The sequence below is a fragment of the Ursus americanus genome, chromosome 1, assembly GCF_024610735.1.
Source record: "Ursus americanus isolate L20-20 chromosome 1, mUrsAme1.1.p, whole genome shotgun sequence".
Taxonomy (NCBI): domain Eukaryota; kingdom Metazoa; phylum Chordata; class Mammalia; order Carnivora; family Ursidae; genus Ursus; species Ursus americanus.
This window is the reverse complement of record NC_142127.1, coordinates 97024496-97050770: the sequence shown is the minus strand read 5'-3', so window position 1 is coordinate 97050770 and position 26275 is coordinate 97024496. Positions and strand designations below refer to the sequence as shown.

At 39.3% G+C, this 26275-nt stretch overlaps 1 protein-coding gene across 2 annotated transcripts in view; it reads left to right on the top strand.

Moving 5' to 3' along the window:
- The window catches only part of SPHKAP (SPHK1 interactor, AKAP domain containing), a 168352-nt gene that overhangs the window by 108569 nt on the left and 33508 nt on the right, over window positions 1-26275 (top strand). For both annotated transcript variants that reach the window (XM_087864117.1, XM_045775316.2), the window contains exons 4-6: window positions 16480-16539; window positions 18137-18271; window positions 25543-25798. In XM_087864117.1, coding sequence (XP_087720243.1) covers window positions 16480-16539; window positions 18137-18271; window positions 25543-25798 — 451 coding nt within the window. The remainder of the gene's footprint in view (window positions 1-16479; window positions 16540-18136; window positions 18272-25542; window positions 25799-26275) is intronic.

Below are 26275 nucleotides of genomic sequence, written 5' to 3'. Positions count from 1 at the left end.
AGCTTTCAAGGGAGTGATAGATTTCAGATGGGAGCCTCGTCTTCTTCCACTGGGAGCCCAGATGCCGTCAGCTGTCAGCAATGTGCACATAGCGTTCCCTGAGGAAAGGTACCCCAGCTCCTATCAACCCCTGAGCTGGCTGAGATTCTGCTGTCACCACTATTAATCCTCCCTACTTTCCAGATGTAAAAGAACCACTGCCATAGCAATGAACCTTCCCCAGTGGGGAGGTGGGGGAATCCCAGGAGGTGGAAGTGCTGTTAACTGTTTGACCTTTCCTGGTCATACTATCACTTTGTTTTCTGTTCAGTTGTTATTGTTGCTGTTGTTGTTGTTGTTGTTGTTTTCTGTTTTTGTTTTTGTTTTTTAGTTTCAGGTGTAGAGTTTAGTGATTCATCACTTACGTACAACACCCAGTGCTCATCACAATAGTGCCCTCCTTAATACCTGTTTAACCCATTCCCCTGTCCACCTTCCCTCTACTAACCCTCAGTTTGTTCTCTATAGTTAAGGGTCCATTTCTTGTTCCCCACCCATATTCATTTGTTTTGTTCCTTAAATTCCACATCAGCGAAGTCATATGGTATTAGTCTTTCTCTGACTGACTTATTTCACTTAACATAATACACTCTAGCTCCATCCATATCACTGCAAATGGCAAGATTTCATTCTTTTCAATGGTTGATTAATATTCCATTGTGTGTATACCACATCTTCTTTATCCATTCATCTGTCAGTGCACATTTGGGCTCCTTCCATAATTTGGCTATTGTCGATAATGTTGCTGTAAACACTGGGGTACATGTATCCCTTCAAATCATTTTTTTTATCCTTTGGGTGAATACTTAAGTGGCCAATTGCTGGATCATAGGGTATTTCTATTTTTAATGTTTTGAGGAACCTCCATACTGTTTTCCAGAGTGACTGCACCAGTTTGCATTCCCACCAACAATGCAAAACTGTTCCCTTTTTCTGCATCCTCACCGACACCTGTTGTTTTCTGTGTTGTTAGTTTTAGCCATTCTGACTGGTGCGAGAGGATATCTCACCGTAGTTTTCATTTTTATTTCCCTGATGTTGGGTGATGTTGAACATCTTTTCATATGTCTGTTAGTCATCTGTATGTCTCCTGCGGAGAAATGTTTGTTCATGTCTACTGCCCATTTCTTAACTGGATTATTTGTTTTTTGGGTATTGAGTTTTACAAGTTCTTTATAGATTTTGAATACTAACCCTTTATCAGAAATCTTCTCCCATTCGGTAGGTTGCCTTTTAGTTTTGTTGATTGTTTCCTTCACTGTGCAGAAGTTTTTTCTCTTGATGAAGTCCCAATAGTTTATTTTTGCTTTTGTTTCCCTTTGCTTCAGGAGACGTATCTAGTAAGAAGTTGCTATGGTAAGGCCTTAAAATAGAGTTGTTCATTGAAACTTTGAGTTAAGAAAAGCTAGAACTCTAAACTCTCTCTAATCCTACATAGGAGACCACCATCCCTTCTTTCTCAGCAAGAAGTTTTGTTCATTGCACTCTTAGCACGTCGCACAGTTGGTGGTGCAGAGACTATTCAGCCAATGATTCTTCAATAAACCAATGGTATTGAAGATTTATTCCATAGTGACACTAAACCAGTCTCCAGAGAAAGGTAAGGGAAAATCACAGTACTAAAAACTGAATGTAATTAAAAGTCCAAGTGCTAAGTGAGGAGACACTCCTTCCAACTCTATACCACCAAGATCCCAAAATGCTGGAAGCCAGTTTTTTAACTACAATACCCCGAGCAATAAATTGGAGAATTCCTCTTTGGATAAACAGATTGTTTGCAAGGAGAACCTTTACAGACTGACAGCAAGGGATTCTTTCAGAGATATGGCTGCACCCGGGTCCAATCAACCAACAGAGAAATCCGTTAGTTAACACTCAGTGGCTTCCAATCTGACTTTTATTTCATCACTCCTAAATAAAAATGTGCAATTAAAGACAGAGACTTGAAAAAAGTCTCTAACATAAAAAATAAAAATAAAACAGACAAGTAGGACTCAAAAGAAATAGACAAATATATAGGGAACAAAAGTAATTCCTCCACAAATAAATATCTAGAATGTTTACTATCAAAGAAATAAATAAAACAATGCATTCATAAAATAAGAACAGGACTTATTCTTTTAAGCAATTAAAAAAGGGAAAGGAGCTTGGAAATTAAAATTTTGAGAGCTGAAATTTTTAAATTCCATAGACATATTAGATGATAAAGTCAAGAGAATCTTTCAGAAAGTATAACAAAAAATGCAAGCAAAGAGGAAATAATAAGAAAAAAATCTGAGGATCAATTAAAGAAATTCAGTATCTAACTAATATAAGTGGTAGAGTAAAAACAGAAAATGGAGGAGACAAAATTATCAAAAACATAATAAAATTTCTTAGATTTAAAAGAGTGTTTTGCTTAAAAGAGCTCAGAAAATAGGCCACAGCCAGTAGGGGAAATCCACAGTAAGTCTTACCATCATGAAATTTTATAATACCAGGGATAACGAGGATTATCACAGCTTCTAATAAGAAAAATAAGCCATTAGCACAAGAAAAAGAATCAGAACAGCATATCGCTGTTTGACAGCATTGCTGGAAGCTGAAAGACATCAGGGCAATGTCTTCAAATTTTTTAGTGAAAGGATTTTCAATCTAGAATTCTATACCCAGTCAACCTATCAATCAAAAGTGAGGATTAAAATAAGACTTTTCCAAAATGAGCAATGCCTAAAGTTGTCTCCCATGCACCCTAAGAAAGCTACATGACAAATGTGCACATTCAAAACAAGAGAGTAAATCAAAACATAAGATGTCAAATATTGAAAGCAGAAGATCCACAATAGGTGAGGCTGGAAAGTCCCTGGAAGACAACTGTGCATGAAACCTGAAAGATAGCCAACCTGGATGAGACTAGGAGGGTAGGGAACTCAATAAAATGTCTCCAGGTTAAAGGGGGAAAAAGTAAGTAAAAGTCCCATTGTGTTTAATGATATGAAAAGCATTATTCTTAATGCTTTTGTAAATCTTTTAGAATTTTAAAGAAGATTACAAACTGTAAAACAGAAAACTAATGAGAAAAAAAAAATAGGTGTAAGACCTGGCTTTTGTTGTGTAAGAGTCAACCACAATGTTTCAGTGGTCTGCAGAGATATACTTCACATGGGTCTGCAGGTTGTTGCGAGGTTCCCACATTGGGCTTGGCAGGGTCTCGGTGTTGATCATGTCCTTTATGGTCCTTGAGCCAGAGGGCTAGGCTCAGAACAAGTTCCTATAAGGAAGATGATAGGCACAAACATACCTGCCACACAGGTACATTTCAAGCATTGGCTTGAGTTACATCTGCTAAGATCTCATTGACCAAAGCAAGTCACATAGTCAAATTCAAAGTTAATGGGCAGAGAAGTAGATTCTTCCTATGGAGTTGGGAAAAGATGAATATCTGCTGAACAATGATTCAATCTACTATGGAAGGCAAGAATTGAATCCAGTAAGAGTAAGTTTTGTTGAAAAAGGAAAATCATAGAATACAGTGTGGCTCCTACTGATCAAATAATTACTTGATTACAACAAGGCAAACATGAAAATTCATTTGCCAAAAATTGTGATGTAAAAATATGGAGAAGAGAAAGCAGAGGGAGAGTGGAGTGGGGATAACAGCCTAAGAATGCTAAAACCTCATCTACAGTAAGGATACAATCAATGTCTAACATCTGAGAACAGTATAGCAGTATACTTGAAGAAATTGAAGAAGGAGTTTGGGAAATGTCACAGTTTAGGAGGGTGCAGGGTAGAAGGCAGATATTTTTCATTAAAAGACTATTAAACCATGTATGTATCTTAAAAAGTTAAATAATTTTAAATATACATTGGTAAGTATATGGAGAAGTAATACTAATAGCAAAGCAAAAATATTCATTGAGGATTTCCTCTGCTAGGCTTGATAAGCTTATGTCTTAAACCCCCCCAGAAACCTGGCAGGATGGATACTGTTGTCTCCTCATCTTATGGATGAAAACATGGAGCCTTTTAAGAGGTTGCTCAGGAGTGGGAGAGCTGGAATTGGAGTCCAGCTCTTAACCACAGTCTTACACTCCCACTCCTGGCTTGTGCCATGTCAAGACTTCAGCAAGAAAACAGTAGTGCATGATAGAGAATTCAAAGTCCAGGAGTAGCAAGGAGGGAGTAGATGAGGAGGTGAGATGGAAGGAAGGGAATGGAAAGCACAGAATGATGGTAAAGAGGTAAATACCCCCTACGCACACACACACACACACACACACACACACACACAAACGACCCTTCTTCACCAAAAGATATTTACACAATCTACTGCACTCAAAGGGCTGGTGTGAACAACTTTTTTTTTTTTTCTGTACAAACCAAAGAAATAACTGAGTTTCACACCAGAGTTGATCTCTAGTAATCTGGCCAACCTTGTAGAAATTTCTGGAGGATGCTCCACTTTTTTGCCAGTCAACTGAAGCATTAAAAGTAATTGAAGGAGATTTCAAGGGGTATTTATCCTCAGCTGACACCCCCCAGCCTCAGCTGACAATGAGGCAAAAATAAGGTACAGCTTTCATCATCTTCCTGTTGCATCCCAGAGCTTAAAATAGAAAGCACAGAATCCTATCAAGACAATGGAACCTTCATCTACCCTTTTGCCAGCTTTCTCTTCCAGTGTATCTACCTTTCCACTTTGTTTCCTAGATTAATTTATTCAAAGCTCTCCATCTGGCCTTTCTAAACCTCCACATCTCAAAGCCCACCCTTTTCCTTTGTCTAGATTTCATTATTTTAGCTTACATTCCTGTTGTAACATACATTCCTCTCTGTTTTCATTTACAATGGTCTGATTTCTAGTAAATAAATATTTTAGTCCACTAGATCATAGGAAGGGAAGGATCTCTGACTCTTTTATTTTTGTATGCCAGTACTTACTCCAACAAGCATAGAAGAGCTGCCCTTTAAGTTTTCTTTAAGTGAATAAATGAGTGAACAGAAGGAGTGAACAGAAGGAGTAAAGTGCATTCAGGAAGAAAGGAAGAGAGGTAGGAAGGGAGGGAGGGAGGGGAAGGAAGGAAGGAAGGAAGGAAGGAAGGAAGGAAGGAAGGAAGGAAGGAAGGAGGGGGCTAGCTTTGGAATTTGGCATGCTTTGCTTACCTGGGATTCAGCTTCCTTACAGATGAAATGAAGGAGGTAAACCAGATGACTTTTTTTAACAATTTTATTTATTTATTTTGAGAGAGAGAGAGAGAGTAGGGAGGGGCAGTGGGAGAGGGAGAGAGAGAATCCTGAGCAGACTCTGCACTTAGCTCGGAGCCCCTTGTGGGGCTGGGTCCCAGGACCCTGAATTCATGACCTGAGCCAAAATCAATAGCAGGACACTTAACCAAGGGAGCCACTCAGGTGCTCCCAGATGACTTTTAAATGCACTTCTTGCTCTAAAATTCTGTTATTCTATACTGCAATAAAAATACTTAAAACACATTTTCCTATATGTATTTGCAATTACGTTTTAGAAGTTATTTGTTTTGATTGTTCTCTTATTATTTACTCCTAGTGAAATAAAAATTTGACAAAGTTATTTGAAGCCCAAGAATGTTTCTTATGTATTACTCTGCTTCCCTTTCAAGCGGTAAATGTTACCTGGCTACAGACATGCTACGATGAGGTTTGGGCATTACAAAGGAATGCGCTTCAGGGCCTCACGGCCCACGCTGGCCTTGTCCGGACAGTGCTGTCTCTCTTTGCACAGAGAGAGGTCTTCTGGAAGCTTTCTAAAAGTTACAAATATGCAATTCACCGTATTCTTCAGTTGAAAGCTGGAATTTGGGGGCGCCTGGGTGGCTCAGTCGTTAAGTGTCTGCCTTCAGCTCAGGTCATGATCACAGGGTCCTGGGATCGAGCCCTGCATCAGGCTCCCTGCTCAGCAGGAAACTTGCTTCTCCCTCTCCCACTCCCCCTGCTTGTGTTTCCTCTCTCACTGTGTCTCTCTCTGTCAAATAAATAAAACCAAGAAAGAAAGAAAGAAAGAAAGAAAGAAAGAAAGAAAGAAAGAAAGAAAGAAAGAAAGATCAAGCTGGAATTTTTAATCTCATACAGGAAACTATAATGATATTTATTTTTTAATTTTCCCTCTTTTTCTGTAAATGAAGAGGTCCAATTAATGGGCATTTTCATGATTAAAGTCAGAAATATTGAAACATGAAACTTAAAAACAAAAATAAAAACAGCTCCCTGCCTTATTGCTGTCCATGATTTTTGGAGAGGTTAGAGAATGTAAAGTGTTTGCAGAGTTTCTGAGTCACCTATCTATTTTGAATACTTGATTCCATAATCAGAATTGAAGGTTTATTTGTCATATTTGTTACCAGCTTGAGCTAACTTGAATTAGCCATTTCTCCAGAAGTCATTACCTTAAGCAAATAAAGTTTAAGGATGCAGACTGGATGAAGAAGCCAGAAACCAGGATATATGTAGTTTTTCCAAGACACAAACACAAACACACACACACACACACACACACACACTCACACTGTATTCATTATGCAGAAAGTCTTTTGAAACGTGGGATATTTTAGTAATTAATCAGAATCATTGTCAAAGGAAACAAATATGAAAGACTAGTTTTTATCCTTTTACTATGATAGATGTTCTCTCTCATATTTTTTGCTTCTCTTTAATTATTTTACCTATCTAGTTATTTATTCACAGTGTGCAAACTACAGTCTTCCGAATTCCAATTTTCAAAGGTGTAACTTTAATAGTCATTTAATTGAAAAGCGAGTTACTTCTGAGGATTTGCCAATCTGTTAGAATATTTTAAGTGGAGTCTCTAAAGGGGCCTTGGGAATCCAAGCTATGGGGACAATAATTGGGACACATGCCTTGGGCTAATGGCTTCATATGTAGGCATAGAGCAGGCCAAATAGACGGAGCCCAGTGACATGGACGTGACAACGGCTTTCTGGTGTCATTCATCAATGTAGATGGTCAAACTAAATCTGTTCAAAGGAAGGAAAAGTACCTTTCCCCCCTTACCAGCTGGACTGGAGGACGAAATTCTTTAGAGAGTCACTCCACTTCCCTGCATTATCACCTAGGACATGTGCTTTGAGGTTGCTTTTGAGTGTTCGGTTTTTGCACTTTTTATCTATACCAAAGGACTGCAGCGTTAATTATTGGACAGGCACAAAGTGTTTGCTCAAGTATACGTGAGACATCCCAGAGAGGTAAAGTTTGGAGTTATTTATGGGTTTGGTTGTCAAAAATATGAGATGTGCTAGTTAAATGTCTAGTTTCAATAAGTTATTTGCATCTTAAAATTAGATTGACTATCTTTTATTCCTAGTAATTTTAAGCACTTAAATTGCTTTTCATCTACTCTAAAATAATTGAGCTACTCAGACTGCAAACATGTGTGTCTATACTTTTACATTTTGCAAACGTATATGACTATGAGAAGTTGAGAGAGATGGTCACTGGAAGTTTATTTGATTTTATTACTTTAAAGGTAAAAAATTAGAAATAATCTTTAATGGAAGCTTAATTGAAGAGTTAAAACATAAATTTCTACAAATTTTTTGTTTGTTTCAAATTTTATTTAAGTTCTAGTTCATTAACATGTAGTGTAATATTGGTTTCAGGAGTAGAATTTAGTGATTCATTGTTCATAGGCAACACCCAGTGCTCATCACAAGTGCCCTCCTTATACTCATCACCTATTTAGCCCATCCCTGCCCAGCTACCTCCATCAACCCTCAGTTGGTTCTCTATCGTTAAGAGTCTCTTATGGTTTACTTCCCTCTCTTCTTTTCTTTTTTTCCTTCCCATATGTTCCATCTGTTTTGTTTCTTAAATTTCACATATGAGTGAAATCATATGGTATTTGTCTTTCTCTCACTGACTTATTTCACTGAGCATAATACACTCTAGGTCCATCTACATATAATATTCCATTGTGTATATATACCACATCTTCTTTATCCATTCATCGGTTGATGGGTATTTGGGCTCTTTCCATAGTTTGATTATTGTTGATAATGCTGCTATAAACATCAGGATGCATGTCCCCTTCAAATCTGTATTTTTGTATCCTTTGGGTAAATACTTAGCAATGCAATTGCTGGGTCATAGGATAGTTCTATTGTTAACCTTTTGGGGAACCTCCGTACTGTTTTCCAGAGCGGTTGCACCAGTTTGCATACTCACCAACAGTGCAAGAGTGTTCCATTTTCTCTGCACCCTTGAATATCTGTTATTTCCTGTGTGGTTCATTTTAGCCATTCTGACATGTGTGAGGTGAAATCTCATCCTGGTTTTGACTTGTGTTTTCCTGATGATGAGTGGTTGAACATATTTGCATATGTGTTAGCCACCTGGATGTCTTCTTTGGAAAAATGTCTATTCATGTCTTCTGCCCATTTTTTAACTGGATTATTTGTTTTTTGGGTGTTGGGTTTAATAAGTTCTTCTTTTTTTAAGATTTATTTATTTATTTATTTTAGAGAGAGAGACAGAGAGAGCAACAAGCAGGAGGGGTAGGGAGAGGGAGAGAGAATCTCAAGCAGGTTCCATGCTGAGCCTGGAGCTAGACATGGGGCCTGATCTCATCACCCTGAGACCATGACCTAAGCCAAAACCAAGAGTTGGAAGCTTAGCCAACTGTGCCAGCCAGAGGTGAAAAGTACAACATAGGAGATGTAGTCAATAATATTGTAATATGTTGAATGGTGACAGATGGTGACCAAACTTAGCCTGATGAGCATAGCCTCATTATAGAACTGTCAAATCAAAGTGTGGTAAAAAATTATATCAGTCACCAAAAAACACATATTGAACCACTCTGGTTATATGAAATGTCCAAAATAAGCCAGTGTGTAGAGATGGAAAGAAGAGTGATTGCCTAGGTCCAGGGAGAGGGTTTTGAGGAAGAAATGGAGACTGACTGCTAATAAATACATTTTCTTTTGTGGATGAAGAAATATTCTAAAGTTGATTGTGGCAAAGTTTGCACAATCCTGTGCATAGATTAAAAACCATTGAAATATACTTGAAGTGGATAAGTCACATGGCATGTGAATCATATCTCAGTAAAGCACCTATTTAAAATGGCAATTTAAAATAAATGCAGTGTGTTTTTTAACTGGTAAATGTATATCAGATATTATATATATGTATGTTCTTGTGCTCCAAAAGAAATGTCTTTGGAAACAACAGAAATAGTGAGAAAATAATTTTCTTGAGTAGCATACTTATTCTTCATTTTTTTAAGGTTAGTAATAAAATTGGCTTGATGTATGGCTAGTTAAAATATCTGGCATTGCTTAGGAATTTCTATAACTTTTACTGAGTCTCTCATCACAAACTGCTTGAACATTTGCCCTCAAAACAGCAATTGGAAGGGTTTTTTTTTTTTTTTAATGTTGACAGTTTAAAAAGCAGAAGGATTTGACAATCTCCAGTGTAAGTAAAACTTTATATTTCATTTTGTGTGATTACTGCAATCATTTTAAAGTAATAATAACTGGATACAAATGCAGTTATCATTCCAAACATCAAGTGTGATCCAGAATGTCTGACAGCATTGTAGCATAACAACATTGATGCATAGATTGCCATTTTAGTTATCATTAGTCTAAAATACTAATCGGGGAAAATGTCTTATTTTTTCAAAGATAATTTTGGTCCAGGGTCCTGAATCTAGGAGGAGCCTGTAGATTGGGGTAAGAAAGGAGGCAATTTTTTCTTCAGAAGATTTGTAGACCAGCATTTTAATACCACCAAATTAAGAGATCTCATCCTCTCCGCGTGGCCAGATGGCTGCATTGTTAGAAGCTGCCAGAGGAAGGGATTGGCTTTCTTCTAAGATAAAACTTAAGTATATATTTGGTAATAGGAAGTATTCAAATGCCCAGATTTTAAAGGCAATTTGACATCATGCTTTTTGTTAACATTTTCTAAGCAGGATCTCCATATAGGATGGTTGCCTTCACAGGCGTTAGCTGACTTCAGGAGGGATGAGAAGGCTCCCAGCAGAAGTCAGAGACCCCAGACTCTGGGCTAAAGCCTCCTGCCATGCAGCCTCTAGCCCCATGATTTGCCCCTCCTGGACCCATAATGCAATGACATTTCTCAACTATCGTATTAACTCTCTGAAGAGTCCATGAAAAAATAAAACTGTCCACACACAATGGGAGTTTGCCCTTGGCGGTCACCATCAGTTCTTTCTCTCTGGTTTCAATTCAAAATGTCAAACCTAAATTCTGTACATGACAGACAGTATTGCTTCTGTCTGACACTTTTTTTGTCTGACTTAAAATGGCTTTTGTCTGACTTCTACAGCAAATACATAATAAATATTTAAAACCATTTATTAAGTATAATTAAGTCACAAAAGAGGCTATGAATTGCAATCCACTTTTTTTTTTAAAGATTTTATTTATTTGACAGAGAGAGACAGTGAGAGAGGGAGTGCGAGCAGGGGGAGTGGGAGACGGAGAACCAGGCTTTCCCGCTGAGCAGGAAGTCTGATGTGGGGCTTGATCCCAGAACGCTGGAATCATGACCTGAGCCGAAGGCAGATGCTTAACGACTAAGCCACCTAGGTGCCCTACTATTCACTTTAAATTATTTATTTTTCTCTTGTTTTACTACATTTTAATGTTAACCTTTTTCTCACAGTGGCTTGCACCAAAATGCATCTCTTTTTTAGGATTTTGTTTGAGAGAGAGAGAGAGAGTGAGCATGCATGGGGGGCAGGAGCAGAGGGAGAAGGAGAGAATTTGGAGCAGACTCCAAGCTGCACAGGGAGCCTGACACAGGGCTTGATCTCACGACCCTGAGATCATGACCTGAGCTGACACCAAGAGTCGGATGCCTAGCCGACCGCACCACCCAGGCACCCCTGCATCAAAATATATCTTAAATCACTCTTCATTAAAATTTCATAGTGAAATATTACTTTTAAACATGCCTACAAGGTCCTCTACTTATGAAAAGGGACTTGTAGTGAAATAAATAATGGTGTTGCTTGACTAAATAATCCATAATACTAAGCAGAGAAAGCAGCATATCGCCTATGGACATTAAAACGGTTAGGATGTACTAGTAACCTTTGAAGACTATTGTATTAGATTGCGTAAAAGCCAAAATCATACAGGGGCGTCGTTTTCTCCGTGATACTTATTCTTCCAACATTTTATTTAAAAACTAATAATGACAGAAGAGAGGTATTTGCATTTGAAAGGTACATACAACCACAAAATTGGCTTTTAAGTAGGCAAGAAAAGAGGTGTCTGTGTTCTCCCGGTGATGATTTGTGTTCTCATCTGCCTCGGCTGAGTACGTCTGCAGATGGTCTAAACAAGGACACGTGCAGACACAACACGAAATGCAGTTTATGTGAAGAGAAAGGAGCTTCCATTGCAAGAAAAGTGTTAATACCTTTTCAGTGTATTTATTACCAATTATGGTTCTCAACTTTTGCCTTTTTCTGGTTTTTAGCAAACCCTTATTCATGGAACAAAGAGGCCCATCTAAGTACTTGAAACAGTACCAACTGCTGGGTGAACATTAGTTCGGTTAATTCTGTAACTTCTCTATCTATTCCCTTATATCCTGATTAGAAGAAAACTTTGCTTATTGACACTACATAAATAAGGAAAATAACTATTACAGGGGTGCTGTCCATGATGACTGAAACAGCGCTTCCACTCCAAGCGTGCACATGCATTTACCAGCATTTATTGAGCACCTACAAGCGCCAGCTTTGCTAAACACTAAGAACTCAGGGCCTGCCTTCATGAGTAAACAATCTAGTGAAGGCTGAAGGGAAATAAACTATGTTCAGGGGATTAATAAGTAAACACACATACTTAAAAAACATTTTCACTGGATCATTCGGTATATTTGGATTTGCACACGTGGGCATTTGACAGATAACTCAATAGCATCACTCCAGACTGAGAAGAAGAGTCAACACAGAGAAGTTACGTCTTTTTCCCAGTTGGCTGGTATCTCCAACATACGGCCTCAGCCTCCCCGCCCACAGCATTCTCTCCAGACCCTAATGGACCCCTTTTGACACACAGCCCGTAGAACCATAATGCAGAATCTTCCAGGCTTTAATATTTTAGTCTCATAGAACACTTGCCCCAAGCCCCCAGAAGCTCATTTTCAACTTCCATTACCAAAAGTTTCCTTATAACCTCCTGCAATAACACAGGGAGCAGCCTCACTTGTTGGGAGAGAAATTCTAACCCTCAGGTCTTTCTCAACTTTTATTCACAGGGAGCACAGCATAAAATTATGATTTCTTCTTTACTCCAACTCTTTAAAATGTCTGCTGAATTATGCCCAGAATCTTCATAGTGTAGAAAGAAAGGCATATTGCTCACCAACTTTGGCCTCACTTCTGGAATTTCTCTAGGCTGTGACTCTTGCCTTGGACTTCACGGCCTCTGTCTCCTCCTTCTCTTCACCTTGTGCTTAACTCAGAGCCTTTTTCTGTCACTCAGCAGGTGCTGATCAGGGGGAAATCATCCATATATTGTTTGTGCCATTTTAAATGTGTCCTGCCTGCTCACTGCTCACCTTGAAGCCTTCCCTGAAATGCTATTTGTGATTGAGCCCGTTCTCCCATCTTCATATCCAACACTTCGTCCTGTCACTTCGTAATACTTAATAATGGGCTTCATAGATTTAAGGAATGTGTTCTACCTCCAGACCATAACTCCCTGAGAGTAAGAACAATACCTTGTATTGTTTGTCTTCTCAGAATCCAGCATCAAAACTATATCCCTCAGAAACATGGAGCTTTGTCCTCGCCTCAACTTGCACAACCTCCTACCCCACCCCCACCATTCCCCAGCCCTTCTGGACACAAACTTGTCACATTGTCCACTTGGAGTTCGGTGTTAGTGGATGCCTAAATCTCAGTAAAGATCCCAAGGTCACAGAGAGTGAACATATGAAGAGAGCAACACGACACAGACCACTTCAGCATGCTGTGGATTTACTATAAAACCATCAAAGCTGAAGATTCAGGGCTCGTCAGGTGCACAGGCTGCACTCCCGCAGCTTACATCGCTATATGTTTTTATGAAATTTTCAAAAAGAAAGACATTTTAACTAAAATTACCTCCTTCCAATCAGACTCCCACTATATCTTATTATGTCGAGAGTCATTGGAGTAACCGCAAATGTGTGTGGGGTCTGACTGAAGGGAAATTGGGTGGGGTTGTGTTTACACGAGATATATTTCTGTGGCTTGAGGCCACATTAGTGTACAGTGGAGCGATTTCTAACCAGGCACAGGTAGTAATGGCTGGCAGGAACACTTTTACCATCGACAGTGGGAACTCAGTCAGACGTGGAAACATGAAGGTATCAGCTCAGAGACGGTTTCACAATATAAGGTATGTCCTGCTGTTTCCAACACTAGAAATATGTAGATGATGGATAGAAAACAAGATTTATGTGCCAGAAACTAGTCTGTGGAGAATTCTTTCAGTCATCAGATATGTGAACTTACAAACACAAGACTGGGTTTCATTGATGCCTGGTCAACACGGAAGTTCTCTCCTGGAAGAAATTTATTTGATAGCACTGAAAATTATAATTGCACCATGCATTTTTTTTCTTTTTTAATGGAGCTCAAACAAAAGAGAATTTATCCAAATTCTCATGTTTGTAGAGCACAAACTTATGATAGTATTACAAGCAGTGAGTATGCCTATAATAACTCATATATGAAAGAAATATTAGAGTGGTTTCCCACTGAATTTGACAACTTGGAAAATGCATAAGATATTATCAGTAAAGGTTTGTAAAGCTGAAAAACATCAACCGACAATATTAGAATAAGACTGAATTATCTTTCTGTTTTATCTAGAGAAAATGTTGTAAAACTGCTGTCATATGAAGAGTTGATCAAAGAGTATGGAGCCAAAAATGTAGGGAACAAGTATTATGGAGATGTATTGGGCAATAGGTTTAATTTTTTTTTGGAAGTTGTCATGTTTGTGATATTTGTCACCCTTTTTAGTTTTTTTTAAAGACTTTATTTATTTATTTGACAGAGATAGAGACAGCCAGCGAGAGAGGGAACACAGGCACGGGGAGTGGGAGAGGAAGAAGCAGGCTCATAGCAGAGGAGCCTGACGTGGGGCTCGATCCCATAACGCCGGGATCACGCCCTGAGCCGAAGGCCGTCGCTTAATCGCTGTGCCACCCAGGCGCCCCTGTCACCCTTTTTAAATTCGAGATTTGTTGTGATTCCTTTTCTCCTTCTAAATGAATGAATATTCACCTTCTCATCTAATTTAGAATTTTCAGTTTTGTGGCTCCTTTTCCTTTTTAAAAAAAGATTTATTTATTTAGTTGGAAGAGAGAGGAAGAGAGAGAGCGTGCTCAAGAGAGAGGGGGGAGGGGCAGAGGGAGAATATTTTCAAAAAAACTCCTGCTGAGCCTGGAGCCCAATGTGGGGCTTAATCTCACAACCCATGAGATCAAGACCTGAGCCAAAATCAAGAGTTGGAGGCTTAACTAACTAAGCCATCCAGGCACCCCTTATTGTTCCTTTCCTTAAAGAAGTTCTTCCACTACTAAAAATAAAGAAATTTAAAGAAGTTCTTCCAAAATTGTATGTATATCAGGCCCTAAAAACCTGGATCATCCTCTACTAGAGAGATATGGAAAGATAAAAGTGTCAAGTATAATCAAGTGATTGGTTTGTGTCTGGCTTTGTTCTAGTCTTGGCCCAGCTAGCAAGTGTGGAGGGTTTCTTCCAAATGTAGGCAGAGTTCCACCTCACAGCCCAGAATGAATAGAGAGAAAGTTCATCTTCAGAGAACAACAGACAAAATCAGAGGGCAGAGAAGTAGTTACTCTAGATGCCTCTCCTTGGTCTCTGTGTTACCGTCTCCCACTGTGATGAAAGATAAGAGCCTTGTGGTGCCAGGTCAAGGTAACACACCTTTCCTTAAGGTGAATGGAAGACTGTCTAATCAGTTCAGTAAATGCCTTCCAGCTGCATGTTATTCAAAGCCACTGAATATGAACAGATATTGAACCAGTTTTCCGAGGGCAAAGTTTCAATATTGTATGAATATTCACAAACTGCTCTAAACCATGACCTCCTTCCAAGCACCATCTACTATTCATGCCTCTCTTGGTGCTGCCCCCTGAAGGAACGTATGCCCGGTTCCTGTTTAACCATTCTGTTAACCCAGTGGAGAGAGCCTCTGAGTGAGAATGTGGTTGGCAGTTCGTGCCCCATCTTCCCCCGAATGCCCATCGGGTTGTTCTTGACAAGCAGATACTGCATCCTAGAGATGTGCTGCAAGGATATTGTGAGTTCAGAAATCCAGAAAACCTTCCATTGGGGGAATAAAACAGTAGTGAGCTTTACACCATAGCAATGTACAACTACTGCGGTTGTTAAAGACTTACCCAAAATCTTTCAATTATGTTTTTTTAACCACGAAAAGAGAAAGGATGGACTCAGAGAAACCATGACCCTAAACAACTGAAATCGAAAGGCCTCGTGTGCTTCCAAGCATCTACACAAGTCCAAACATCTGACTAAGTATCCAAATAGTTAATGTCGTCAGTTTTATATGGGCAAATTAGTTTGTTAAGAGTAAAAAACTTGAATCACTATGTACACCTGAAACTGATGTAACATTGTGTCCCAACCCTACTCAATAAATAAATAAGATTTCAATGAAGTTAAATTTATTCATTTATTTAAAGCGAAAGAAAAAGAATATATCTCAGTTCTTTGTGTTTTTAAGTTGTCTTCTCCCCATCTCCACGCAAATGCCCATAGTAGATTTTTTTCTATGAGCTGTGTTTGAGATTTAAACTACAACAATTCTCTTCTTGTTGTTCTGAATTATCTTTTAAGATTGTCGCTTTAGTTTCATACTTTTATTGAAGATGACTAAATGGAGGCAAACTATACAACAGGATTAAATAAATGAATGAAAACCACGAAACAAAGAGAAATCCGTTTATCTTGCACCGGATTGAAAATGAAAAGAGAAAGTGGGGGAATGAGAAAAAAAAAAAAAAGAAATGGAGAGAAATGTTCAATGCAATTAAAAAGAGAGGTTTAGAGTATTACAAGTCTTTTCTCCTATTTCATGAGATTCGATAGTCCTTTATAAGCCTGAAGATTTTGTTGTGACTTACATTGACTTGAATACATAGAGACCGTTTCGTTTGTTGGGCCATGAATGGAAGACGGTGTGCAGTGGCATCAGGGGAATGTGACTTGGGTGTTAGAGGTTTGCACCGAAGCCCAAACGTACAGTGGCAATTTCTGTACCAGACCCACTGTACAAAATGTGCAGGATTCTCAAATCATTTGCCCGAAATGGATTCCATGCTTTCTTTGAAAACAACTGCCAGGTTTTTCACTTACTTGGCTATTTTGGGGCTTTTTCCTAGGTTTGCTTCGTGAACCTGGATGTGAACAAGGATGCGTGCAGCACGGAGCACCTACAGCAGGTAACACTGGGACCATGGGCTCTCAGGGAGCTCATGACCAAGGCTGGCTGCATCAGCCAGAGAGCCGACATAACTTCATCTGTCAATGGCGCTCATTCAGCTGGTGACTCTTTAGTCGGTTGGCTTCATCAGGATTCATTCCCTGCCCCTTTCGCTCCACTTCCCACGCAGGTTGCCTTCCTTATACTTGTGAAACTTGCTTTCCCAAGATAACAGAGCTGCTGTCCGAACTGGTGCTTTCCCCCCACCCCCAGGGCCTGAGAGTGGCTTTCTCTGCCCCCACCTCCTCTGCTCTCAAACACCCTGCCTGAGATGATGTTTCCAATGCTTTTCCAAACCTGCTTGATACCAGCCCGCCCTTCTTTGTGGCTCTCAGGTCTGCTCCTTCCTGCTGCTTTGATCAACTTCGGTTTCCCAGCCCTACTCTCACCTGGGGCTCAGACTCTGAGCTCTGCCGCAGCTATATCTTCCAAGCTCATCCAAAGTCGGGAGCATCCTGATGTAAATCCTTGACAACACAAGAAAACTTAAAGGGCCCCTCAGTCCTCTGGACTAGAGTCAATAGGGGGTCTGGTAGGAAGAATTAATTGGTGTGATATGATTATCCTTTCATATCCAAAGCTGAAGATGGTTCGACCTCACTATTTGGTATAATACAGTGGTGTAATAGACACCATTTGCAGCTTGACAATCAGAAGTGTAGGCCTGCAATTACTCAATCATTCCTGTAATGTTTTTTCCTTGACAAGACAGCACCAGCTTCTCAAACCCAATTGCCCGTACAGGTGCTCCATTATAGATTTTCACAGAGCTTCAAATGTCATTCATCTATGCAGTCCTGGAGGAATCTTTGGGGGAAAAAATTGTACATATGATTTCATTTAATGGACTTATGATGCAGACAGAGTCTGTCAGAGAGACCAGGAGAGACCAAAGCAAGTTGGCATCTTAAGGCCTGGTGTTTGAAGATTTATATGGGTGATTTGAGACGGTCTTCTGCTATGGCTAAGAGTAGAAACTTGGCACTGATTTAGCTATATGAGCTTGTGTAAACTAACCTCTGGACCTCAGGCTACTTATGTAGAAAAAGAAAGTAATAATGGTACCTAATCCATGTGGGGGTGTTGTGGAGATTAAGTGTACTAAGATGTAACATGTATACAGTCTTTAGCATAGCACCTAGTACATAGAGTAAAATCAATATTGGAAATTATTTTATTATTGATATCACTATTATTGACTTTGTTAGAACAGATGATTATTAGTCAACACATCTCTTATTACAAGAGTTAAAAGGAAAAATTTTTTTAAAAATCCCTACCAGATATACCTGTAGTGTGATATTAATTATTAAATGTCTACTCTGGAAAAGTTAGAACTAAAAGAGTTTTTAAAGCTTTATGTTTAAGTAATTTTCTATTCCAATCTAAACCTTTATGCTTCAATTTCACACAATCTTTTCTAGTAATAATCTTAGTAGATTAAGTAATCAATCATTCGCGTGAGTTATGTATTATTTTTGCAAGTAAATAGTTTTGGGGTAGTGTTTTGGAGGTGAAAAGAAATCATCTAAACTAACTAATTTCTTCCTCTCCAGAAATTGGTCAATGTTTCACCAGATCTTCCAAAACTTATCAGCTCCATGAACGTCCAACAGCCAAAAGAAAATGAAATCGTCCTTCTAAGCGGGTTAACATCTGGGAATCTCCAGGCAGATTTCGAAGTTTCACAGGTAAGAGATGTAAGCTCTTGATAAAATATTCACTAGTGATAAGTTATCTGTGGTCAGCTCTTGGCATAAGTCAATATGAACCACAAACAGATGCTACATGTAAGCTCCCATAGCATAGGACTCCAAAATCTCTTTGTAATCAAGAACAGTCCAAAATCTCTTGTAATCAAGAATAGTCTTCATTTGTATTTCTTCTAAATATTCCATTCAGAGTTTGACAGAGCTTCCCTTACCTTAACTCCTAACATTTATTTTATTAACTTCTCAAGTTCATGATGTTAACTTGCACTTAAACTAGAGCAGATACACTGGACATTGACTGGTTAGCTCGGTTTTCTTCAAATCTATTAGATAATCAAAAGCAGACTGATCTTCTGTTTCACAAACAATACCAAAATTCTAATTTATACCATATGGTCCCAGAATCCTAGCATTTCTTCTTTCTTCTTATATTTATTTCTTAGGATATACCAAATGAGCCAGGCAAATGAATACAGGATAGCAACCCTACGGATGGAAAGTGAGTTTCCTAGAAAGAGTAAAGTGAGTGAGTGAGTCCTTAAAGAGTAAAATTCCTAGAAGAAATGAACGTTGCTAAAAAATAAAGCAGGAATTCAGATACTATTAGGGTACCGATGTTCGTTGTTATTAGATAAATCATTATAACATCCTTTAAATGTTTACAATTATAAATTGTTTAGTCGATTCACAGAAATAAATATTTGATTTGCAGAAGCAAATGCAAGATTTCTGAAGGTGCGCCGTATCAAAGATCGTGGATCTTCCCAAATAAGACCTGCTGATAGTGCCACTACCACAGCAACAGATTAAAATGATGAACATTCGTTTTCCTCCAGTTGTTCTTTCTTGGGTTTTAGTTTTGCTGGAAAAATTTAAAATATTCTTTTATTTTTCAGTCCTTCAAAATAGCAAAAAACTCAGAAATCCACCCACTATTTCCTGCATCTAGTCCAGATGCTTTGTAAAAATGTGCACACAGACTATTACAATTCAGTAATCAAATTTTATAGAAAAGGGACACCTGGGTGGTGCAGTCGGTTAGGCTTCCAACTCTTGGCTTCAGCTCAGCCCGTGATCTCAGTCAGTGGTGATCTTGGTGTCCTGAGATCAAGCCCCGTGCCTCTCCGTGCTCAGTGCAGAGTCAGCTTGGGATTCTCTCTCCCTCTCCCTATGCCCCTCTTGCTCATGCTCTCTCTCTCTCTCTCAAATAAATAAATAAATATTTTTTTTAAAAAAAGACTAGAACAAAAATTTCTCCTGGTTCAATCTAATACCACATTTTCTTAGTGGGAAAATTAATCACCTGAAAAGAGGAAACAGAAATGGTTCTAAGTGCCTTCTCTTTATATTGGGCAGAACTATGATGACCAAAAGTAATTTTCAAATCTAAGTTTTAAAAGAGTAACCAGGCCTATTAGGATTTGTAATTAAACATGACAGAAAATTGGATTATGTATAAAAGGAATGTACCATCTCATGTAACTAGAAAGTATAGTGGGTAGATTATTACAAGGACTTGAACAGTGTATTCAGGACATGGATTTCCCCTTGTGACCTCTTTTCCGCCTTCTCTCTCTTTACCTGCTATCAGACAGTCTCTTTCCAGGAGGAGGCACTATCCATTTGGGTTCAAGTTGAGCAAGAGTGAATGTCTCCTCCAGGTGGTTCATAGCAACGTTTAATTGTGTTCTATTGGCTCTCATGTGTCGTGTGCCCATTCCTGAACTAATCACCATGGCTTGAGGATTGCAATGTTCCGATTGGCTAGGCTGGGTCACATGATCACCTCAGAGTTTGAGGTGACTTAACTCCATGTAAATCATTTGGACTGTGAGTAGGCCAGAAAACGGTGCCCTACACGGTATGAAAACCAGAAGAAGATTGAATGATGTTGTGTCACAAAAGCAACACAGATGTTAATTGGGGTCAGGAAAAGTCAAATTGCCCAGCACTCATTAAATATCATCCATCAAAAACATACTTAACATTCTGCATACTTTTCCTAAGAGCTGTCAAGAATTGCCTATGAATTGTAGCACTCTTAAATATTTCATTACTCTCGGGGCGCCTGGGTGGCACAGCGGTTAATCGTCTGCCTTCAGCTCAGGGCATGATCCCGGCGTTGCGGGATCGAGCCCCACATCAGGCTCCTCCACTATGAGCCTGCTTCTTCCTCTCCCACTCCCCCTGCTTGTGTTCCCTCTCTCGCTGGCTGTCTCTCTCTATCGAATAAATAAATAAAATCTTTAAAAAAAAAAAATTTCATTACTCTCTATCCCAGGAGTCCCCCTCACTTCCTACACACCACTTCACCCTTCTGCAGTTCCCAAAGGCCTACCGCATTTTCTAGGTATCACAGTCCATGTGTTTTAATAGATCTGCGATGTTGGGCAGCATATCAATATTGAATCCCATGTTAGCCAACCATAGCCAGGACCTAATTGTTTAGGGATAGTCTCAATTTGGCTACTCTGCCTCAGGAGAATTACTTACCTGTTAATCCAAAAGTTGTCATGGAGATATTGGCACAGGCAACTTGAGCTGGGTTAATGGGGGAAGTCTAAATCAGTCCCCAGGGCGTAGCTATCATTCCCAGTGACCCTGTGAAGAAGGGAATCAACAAGCCACTTGGCACACCTTTGAGCCAGGAAATTACAATGCCAAAGATTTTCTGTAGTCCAGATAACAAGTTACCTCACTTCTCTCAACGATAATTTCCTATTCTATAAAATGGAGATTAAAAAAAAATACCTTTACTCCATTCTCAGAGACTGGTCATAGTGATTTAATAAAAAAATATAAAGATAACTTGAGAAGGACTGTTCAAATGCAAAGTGTTGTATTTTCTTTCCATGCCTATAAAAGTGAAGGAAGGTGAAGTAGAACGAAAATGTTATTTAAAGAAAATAAGGCCTGCCTGGGCTTCAGTCAATTAAGCGTTGGATTCTTGATTTTCTCTCAGGTCATCATCTAAGGGTCGTGCACTCAAGCCCCACGTAGGGCTCTGTGCTGGGCATGGAGCCTGCTTAAGACTCTTTCTTCTTCCTTCTCCCTCCACCCCTCCCCCCCTTCTCTCCCAAATAAGATACCAGGTGGTCTACTATGTACCCCAAGAGTAATCATCCATTTACAAACTGGCTAGACTCCTTTGGGGAAGAGAAGTACAATATTGTCGCAAGGACAATGTAGAGAGTGCTTCTTCTGCCTCCTGAAGAGTTTCATTATCTATGAACAGTTTTCTCTTTATTTATTCATGCCTTCATCTTTCCAGCTCAGCAAATGACCCTATGGCTTTTTTATATTGCTACATTATTTTACAATTAAATTGTACAACTGAAAAAATATAAGAAACTATTCATAATATACCTCATTCATTCATGTATAAATATTATACATACAGTAAATATTTGTCGAATGAATGAATATACTGTATACTATAAATGTTTAGCACTTTCTAGGTGCTGAGGATAAGTGGTAAATAAGTTGGACGTCTTGCTTTTAGGGAGCAACTGTCTTAGTTTGGCATTCTCTTTGACCTGATTTCTTGTGGATATTATTAAATATATATAAACACATGCAGAACTATCCATACATAGGTGTCTCAAAAGACTAATGAATAGAGGGGCACCTGGGTGGCTCAGTTGGTTAAGTGTCTTACTCTTGATTTCGGCTCAGGTCATGATCTCTCAGGATTGTGAGATTGAGCCCTGCGTCTGGCTCCATGCTGAATATGGAGCCTGCTTAGGATTCTCCCTCTTTCCCTCTCCCTTTGTCCTTCCCCACCTTGTGTGCTCTCTCTCCCTATCCCTCTAAAAATAAAAATGAGAGATTGAAAGAGAGAGACCAGTGAATACCAGTGAACATCAAATGAGAAGTTGGCACAACAGTTATATTTTCCTTCCTCAAACTATCCTTAGTAGATCCTTAGGATAAGGCTCTAAAATATCTTAAGAAAAATCATCATGACAACAACCAATAGTCAGGTAAAATACTGGAAGTGGAAAATGCAAGTAAAATCAATTATTTTCCCACAGAAGAAAATTTTTTTCTGAGATGCATATTATGTACAATAGTAAGATGTAGTCCTGTGTCTGTCTTTCTATGAGATGAACACGTAATTTTGCTGGGCATGCATGAGTTCGAGCAGGTCCAGGTGCAAACCACCCTTCTTTCCAAATTGCACATCCTCAGTGAATATCGGACTTTTGCTGATGAGAACGGGAAGCCACGGGGAGAATTGGAAATGACACAGGAATCAGAGTCCAACAGGCCTGGATTGGGGATGCTGGCTCTTCCACTTTATATTTGTGTAAACTTGAAAGGATCAGTTAGCCTTTCTGTGCCTGATTTCTCCTCTGTAAAAGAGTAATGGCACCACCAACATCATAGAAATAATGTTTGCATTAAAGGTAATAAGATAGTCAAAGCACCTACTAGACTACAATAAAAATTACATAATAATTCCTGCCATCATTTTACAGGCTGTATTGTCTAGCCTTCATTTACCTAAGACTCCTAGCATATTTATTTGCTTTCAAGAAGATTGTTAAGAAAATATATTCCAGGGGTGCCTGGGTGGCACAGCGGTTAAGCGACGGCCTTCGGCTCAGGGCGTGATCCCGGCGTTATGGGATCAAGCCCCACATCAGGCTCTTCCGCTATGAGCCTGCTTCTTCCTCTCCCACTCCCCCTGCTTGTGTTCCCTCTCTCGCTGGCTGTCTTTATCTCTATCGAATAAATAAATAAAATCTTAAAAAAAAAAGAAAAGAAAATATATTCCTTCTATGAATGCAATAGCCATGGAACATTGCACATTTAATGCAATCCTTTCTCTAAGTTTATTTTGAGGTATTACTTACCTGTTCATGTTGATTTGTTAATATCTCTTTTGATTCCTGCCACAATATAAAAAAATATAAAAATATATAATATATTAATATATATAATCTTATGTTATATATATTTAATCTGAATGATATGAAATGACCAATATGCAACCATTTTTACCTATAAATGTGGTGACTTCATTTGGTTCTACTTTATAATTATTTTTATTCATGTCTGATCCACTGGTAGTATATTGTTCCCCACCCCCCAGTGCCCATTCCGCATCTAATTCATGTTTGTACCTCCTAGCATACCTTGCTAGACACCCCAAAACTATCTTGTAAATTTCAAGCTAGTGTATTATGTCCGAACTCAGTGGGAATAAAATTAATCAAGCCAGCTACTGTCACTCTAGAGCAATAGTTCCTCGTCATTATGGAGGATCTCAGACCCTATGTTAATTTCATAAAAGCTACAGACCAGTGCTTCTCAAATGTTAATGCATGTAGGAATCACCAAGAGATTTTTCTTGAAAATGCAGATTCTGATTTACTGGATCTGAGGTGGGTCCTGAGATTATAGATTTCTAACCAACTGCCAGGTGATGCCAAGTCTGCTAGTCTACAACCCACACTTTGAAAAGTAAGGTTATGAGCCCCCTTCCTTGAAAAACAGACCTAATTACATAAGCACGTAGATCAATTCTGTTTCTGAGCCCCTTCGGCCCCTTGGAGAAAGACTGGATTTTTCATTTTGTAATCAACTGTCCTGGAATTACTCTAATTATAACATTCAACCAAAAAGATTAATAAATGATATTTTTGTAAGAAAAAGATATACTACTTTCAGAAATACAATATGGATGTCTATGCGTATGTATTTCTCTGCATGTACAAATAATTACCCCTTACACACACATGTACTCAGACTCAAGAATTCCAAAATGTCAAGTTAACTAGGATTAGACCCAATGAACTCTTAATTGCAGATAAGCATATGATTTAAATAATCCTTTTTATAAGATTAACATTTATACATAAACTATTTCCCCCAAACATTTCAAATTCCACTTTGATATAAATTTATTTAGCTTTCTTCTCCCCACTAACTCCTGTTTCCATTCAAAGAATTTTGTTAAAAATTACTATGAATCAGCATATTGTTCCTTTTATAAAAATAAAAATCCCAATGCGCAAGATATGTTTGTAATTTACTAGTTATCTGTGCAGGAGCAATTGAAACTTTTATTGGTATTCTAATGAACAACCATATGGATAGCAAAAAGTGTGCAGTGGAGAATAAGGATATGGTCTGTCGCCCCAGAACAGAACAGAATTAATAGGTCTCACAGGGATGCCATCCAGTGATTTGGGCCTCCTTTTCACTGCTTTCCTCATACACCGCCCATTTAGAGATAATCAGTGCTCTTCCAGTGGATTTCTTTATACTCCATTGTGTCTGCTTCTTCGGAGGAGTAATACGCATTATAAATTCTAACTGTAGTTAGAGAAATACTAAATACTGGCAGAGGCTTTACTGAACACCACCAAGGCAGGAAAAGATCTTGGTCGGAGAAACTGGGACTCAGGTTAATCAAGAAGGGTGCCCAAGACCGGCCTCCACATTCCCCTCAGCTTGCCTAGACTTCAGACAGGCTTCCTCCTGACCTGAGGCACTGACGCCCTTGTCTTAGAACATTTACTTTAGGAAACATCCTTAGGAATCTCTGCCCCTTTGAGATGTAAATCATTTGAAAAGCCTCAAGCCGAGTTTACAGCCCAGGAGTGTCTTTTTCTAAGACCTAAGAACCATCAAAGCCACCACCCATATAAGATACCTTATATCTCTGAGGTAAGATCATCAAAGAAGATCATGTCCCTTTCTCTGTGGAAGGATGGGAACCTAGGTTCAGTATGAGCCTGACTCCAATTTGCAAAACCACTACCTGCCATGCAGATATAAAAACATTTGCTTTTCCTCTGGTTAAACCAATCAGCAAGCACAGACAGCCTGCAGCCCTCAGCACCAGCTCTTAAAAGCCCTTGAGCCTTTTTTTCAGGGGAGGTGTGGTCCCACTCAGTTCTGGGCCCTCTTAACTAATTTAAGAGCTTCAAAGAAAGTCTTCCTAAACCTGCTTAAGTTTGCCGGGTGCCACTTTTGCTTTGACAGGAGGCAACAGAAATACGTTTTGCAACTGGTCTAGTTTCCCTGAAGTCAGACTTTCTCCTAGGTACCCTGTGTGCCCAAATAACACTTGAATTTTTTTTTCTAGCAATGCATCAATCGAAGCCCAGAAGATAATCCAAATATCTTAAAGGTCCCCCGCTGCTTGTAACAAGAAAGACTGGTGGAAGGAGAAAGGTCGGAAGCTATGGTCTTTATTTTCTCTTTTAATAAATGTCTTTTTTCCTCTCTACTTTCAGTGCCCTTGGCTGCCAGATATCTGCTTGGTCCAGTGTGCGAGAGGGAACAGGGCAAACAGTACCAACTGCATCATCTTTGAAATCAACAAATTTTTGATCGGTCTCGAACTGGTGCAGGAGCGGCAGCTCCATCTGGAAACCAACGTCTTAAAAGTGGAGGATGACACCAACTGCTCCCTGTCTTCAATCGAGGAGGACTTTCTCACCGCCTCCGAGCACTTGGAGGAGGAAAGCGAGGTGGAAGACTATAGGAACGGTGAGAACTGCCCCATGAAACAAAGGCACATTCTGGAGTTAGTCACCCCCTAAAAATGAGTGGAATTTCAGGAAAGTTTCAGGCCATGTCTGTTTGGCTGACACATCACAATCTTCACGTACCGAGTTTAGGGAGGGCAGGAGAATAACAGACCACCAGTGAGGATGTTGACTCGTGGACTTAGACTCAGTGGTTGGATGGCTCCATTTCCCTAAAGATGCCTTGGGGACGCTGAAGGACAGCCTGCCTGCCGAGAGACTTTGACTACCACAGGGAGGAAAGTTATCTTCCCTGAGACTTCCATAAAGCCACCTATTAGCTGAAGCCAACTTAAACTGGCCTAATTCTAGCACTGCCTCCTCGAGGCTGTGATGCCTGGGTCGGTTACCTAGCCCTTCTGAGCCCCAGTTTCTTTATCTAGTATTTGGAAGTGTAACAGTGCCTCTAGGACTGTTACATTTACTATATTCAGCTGTA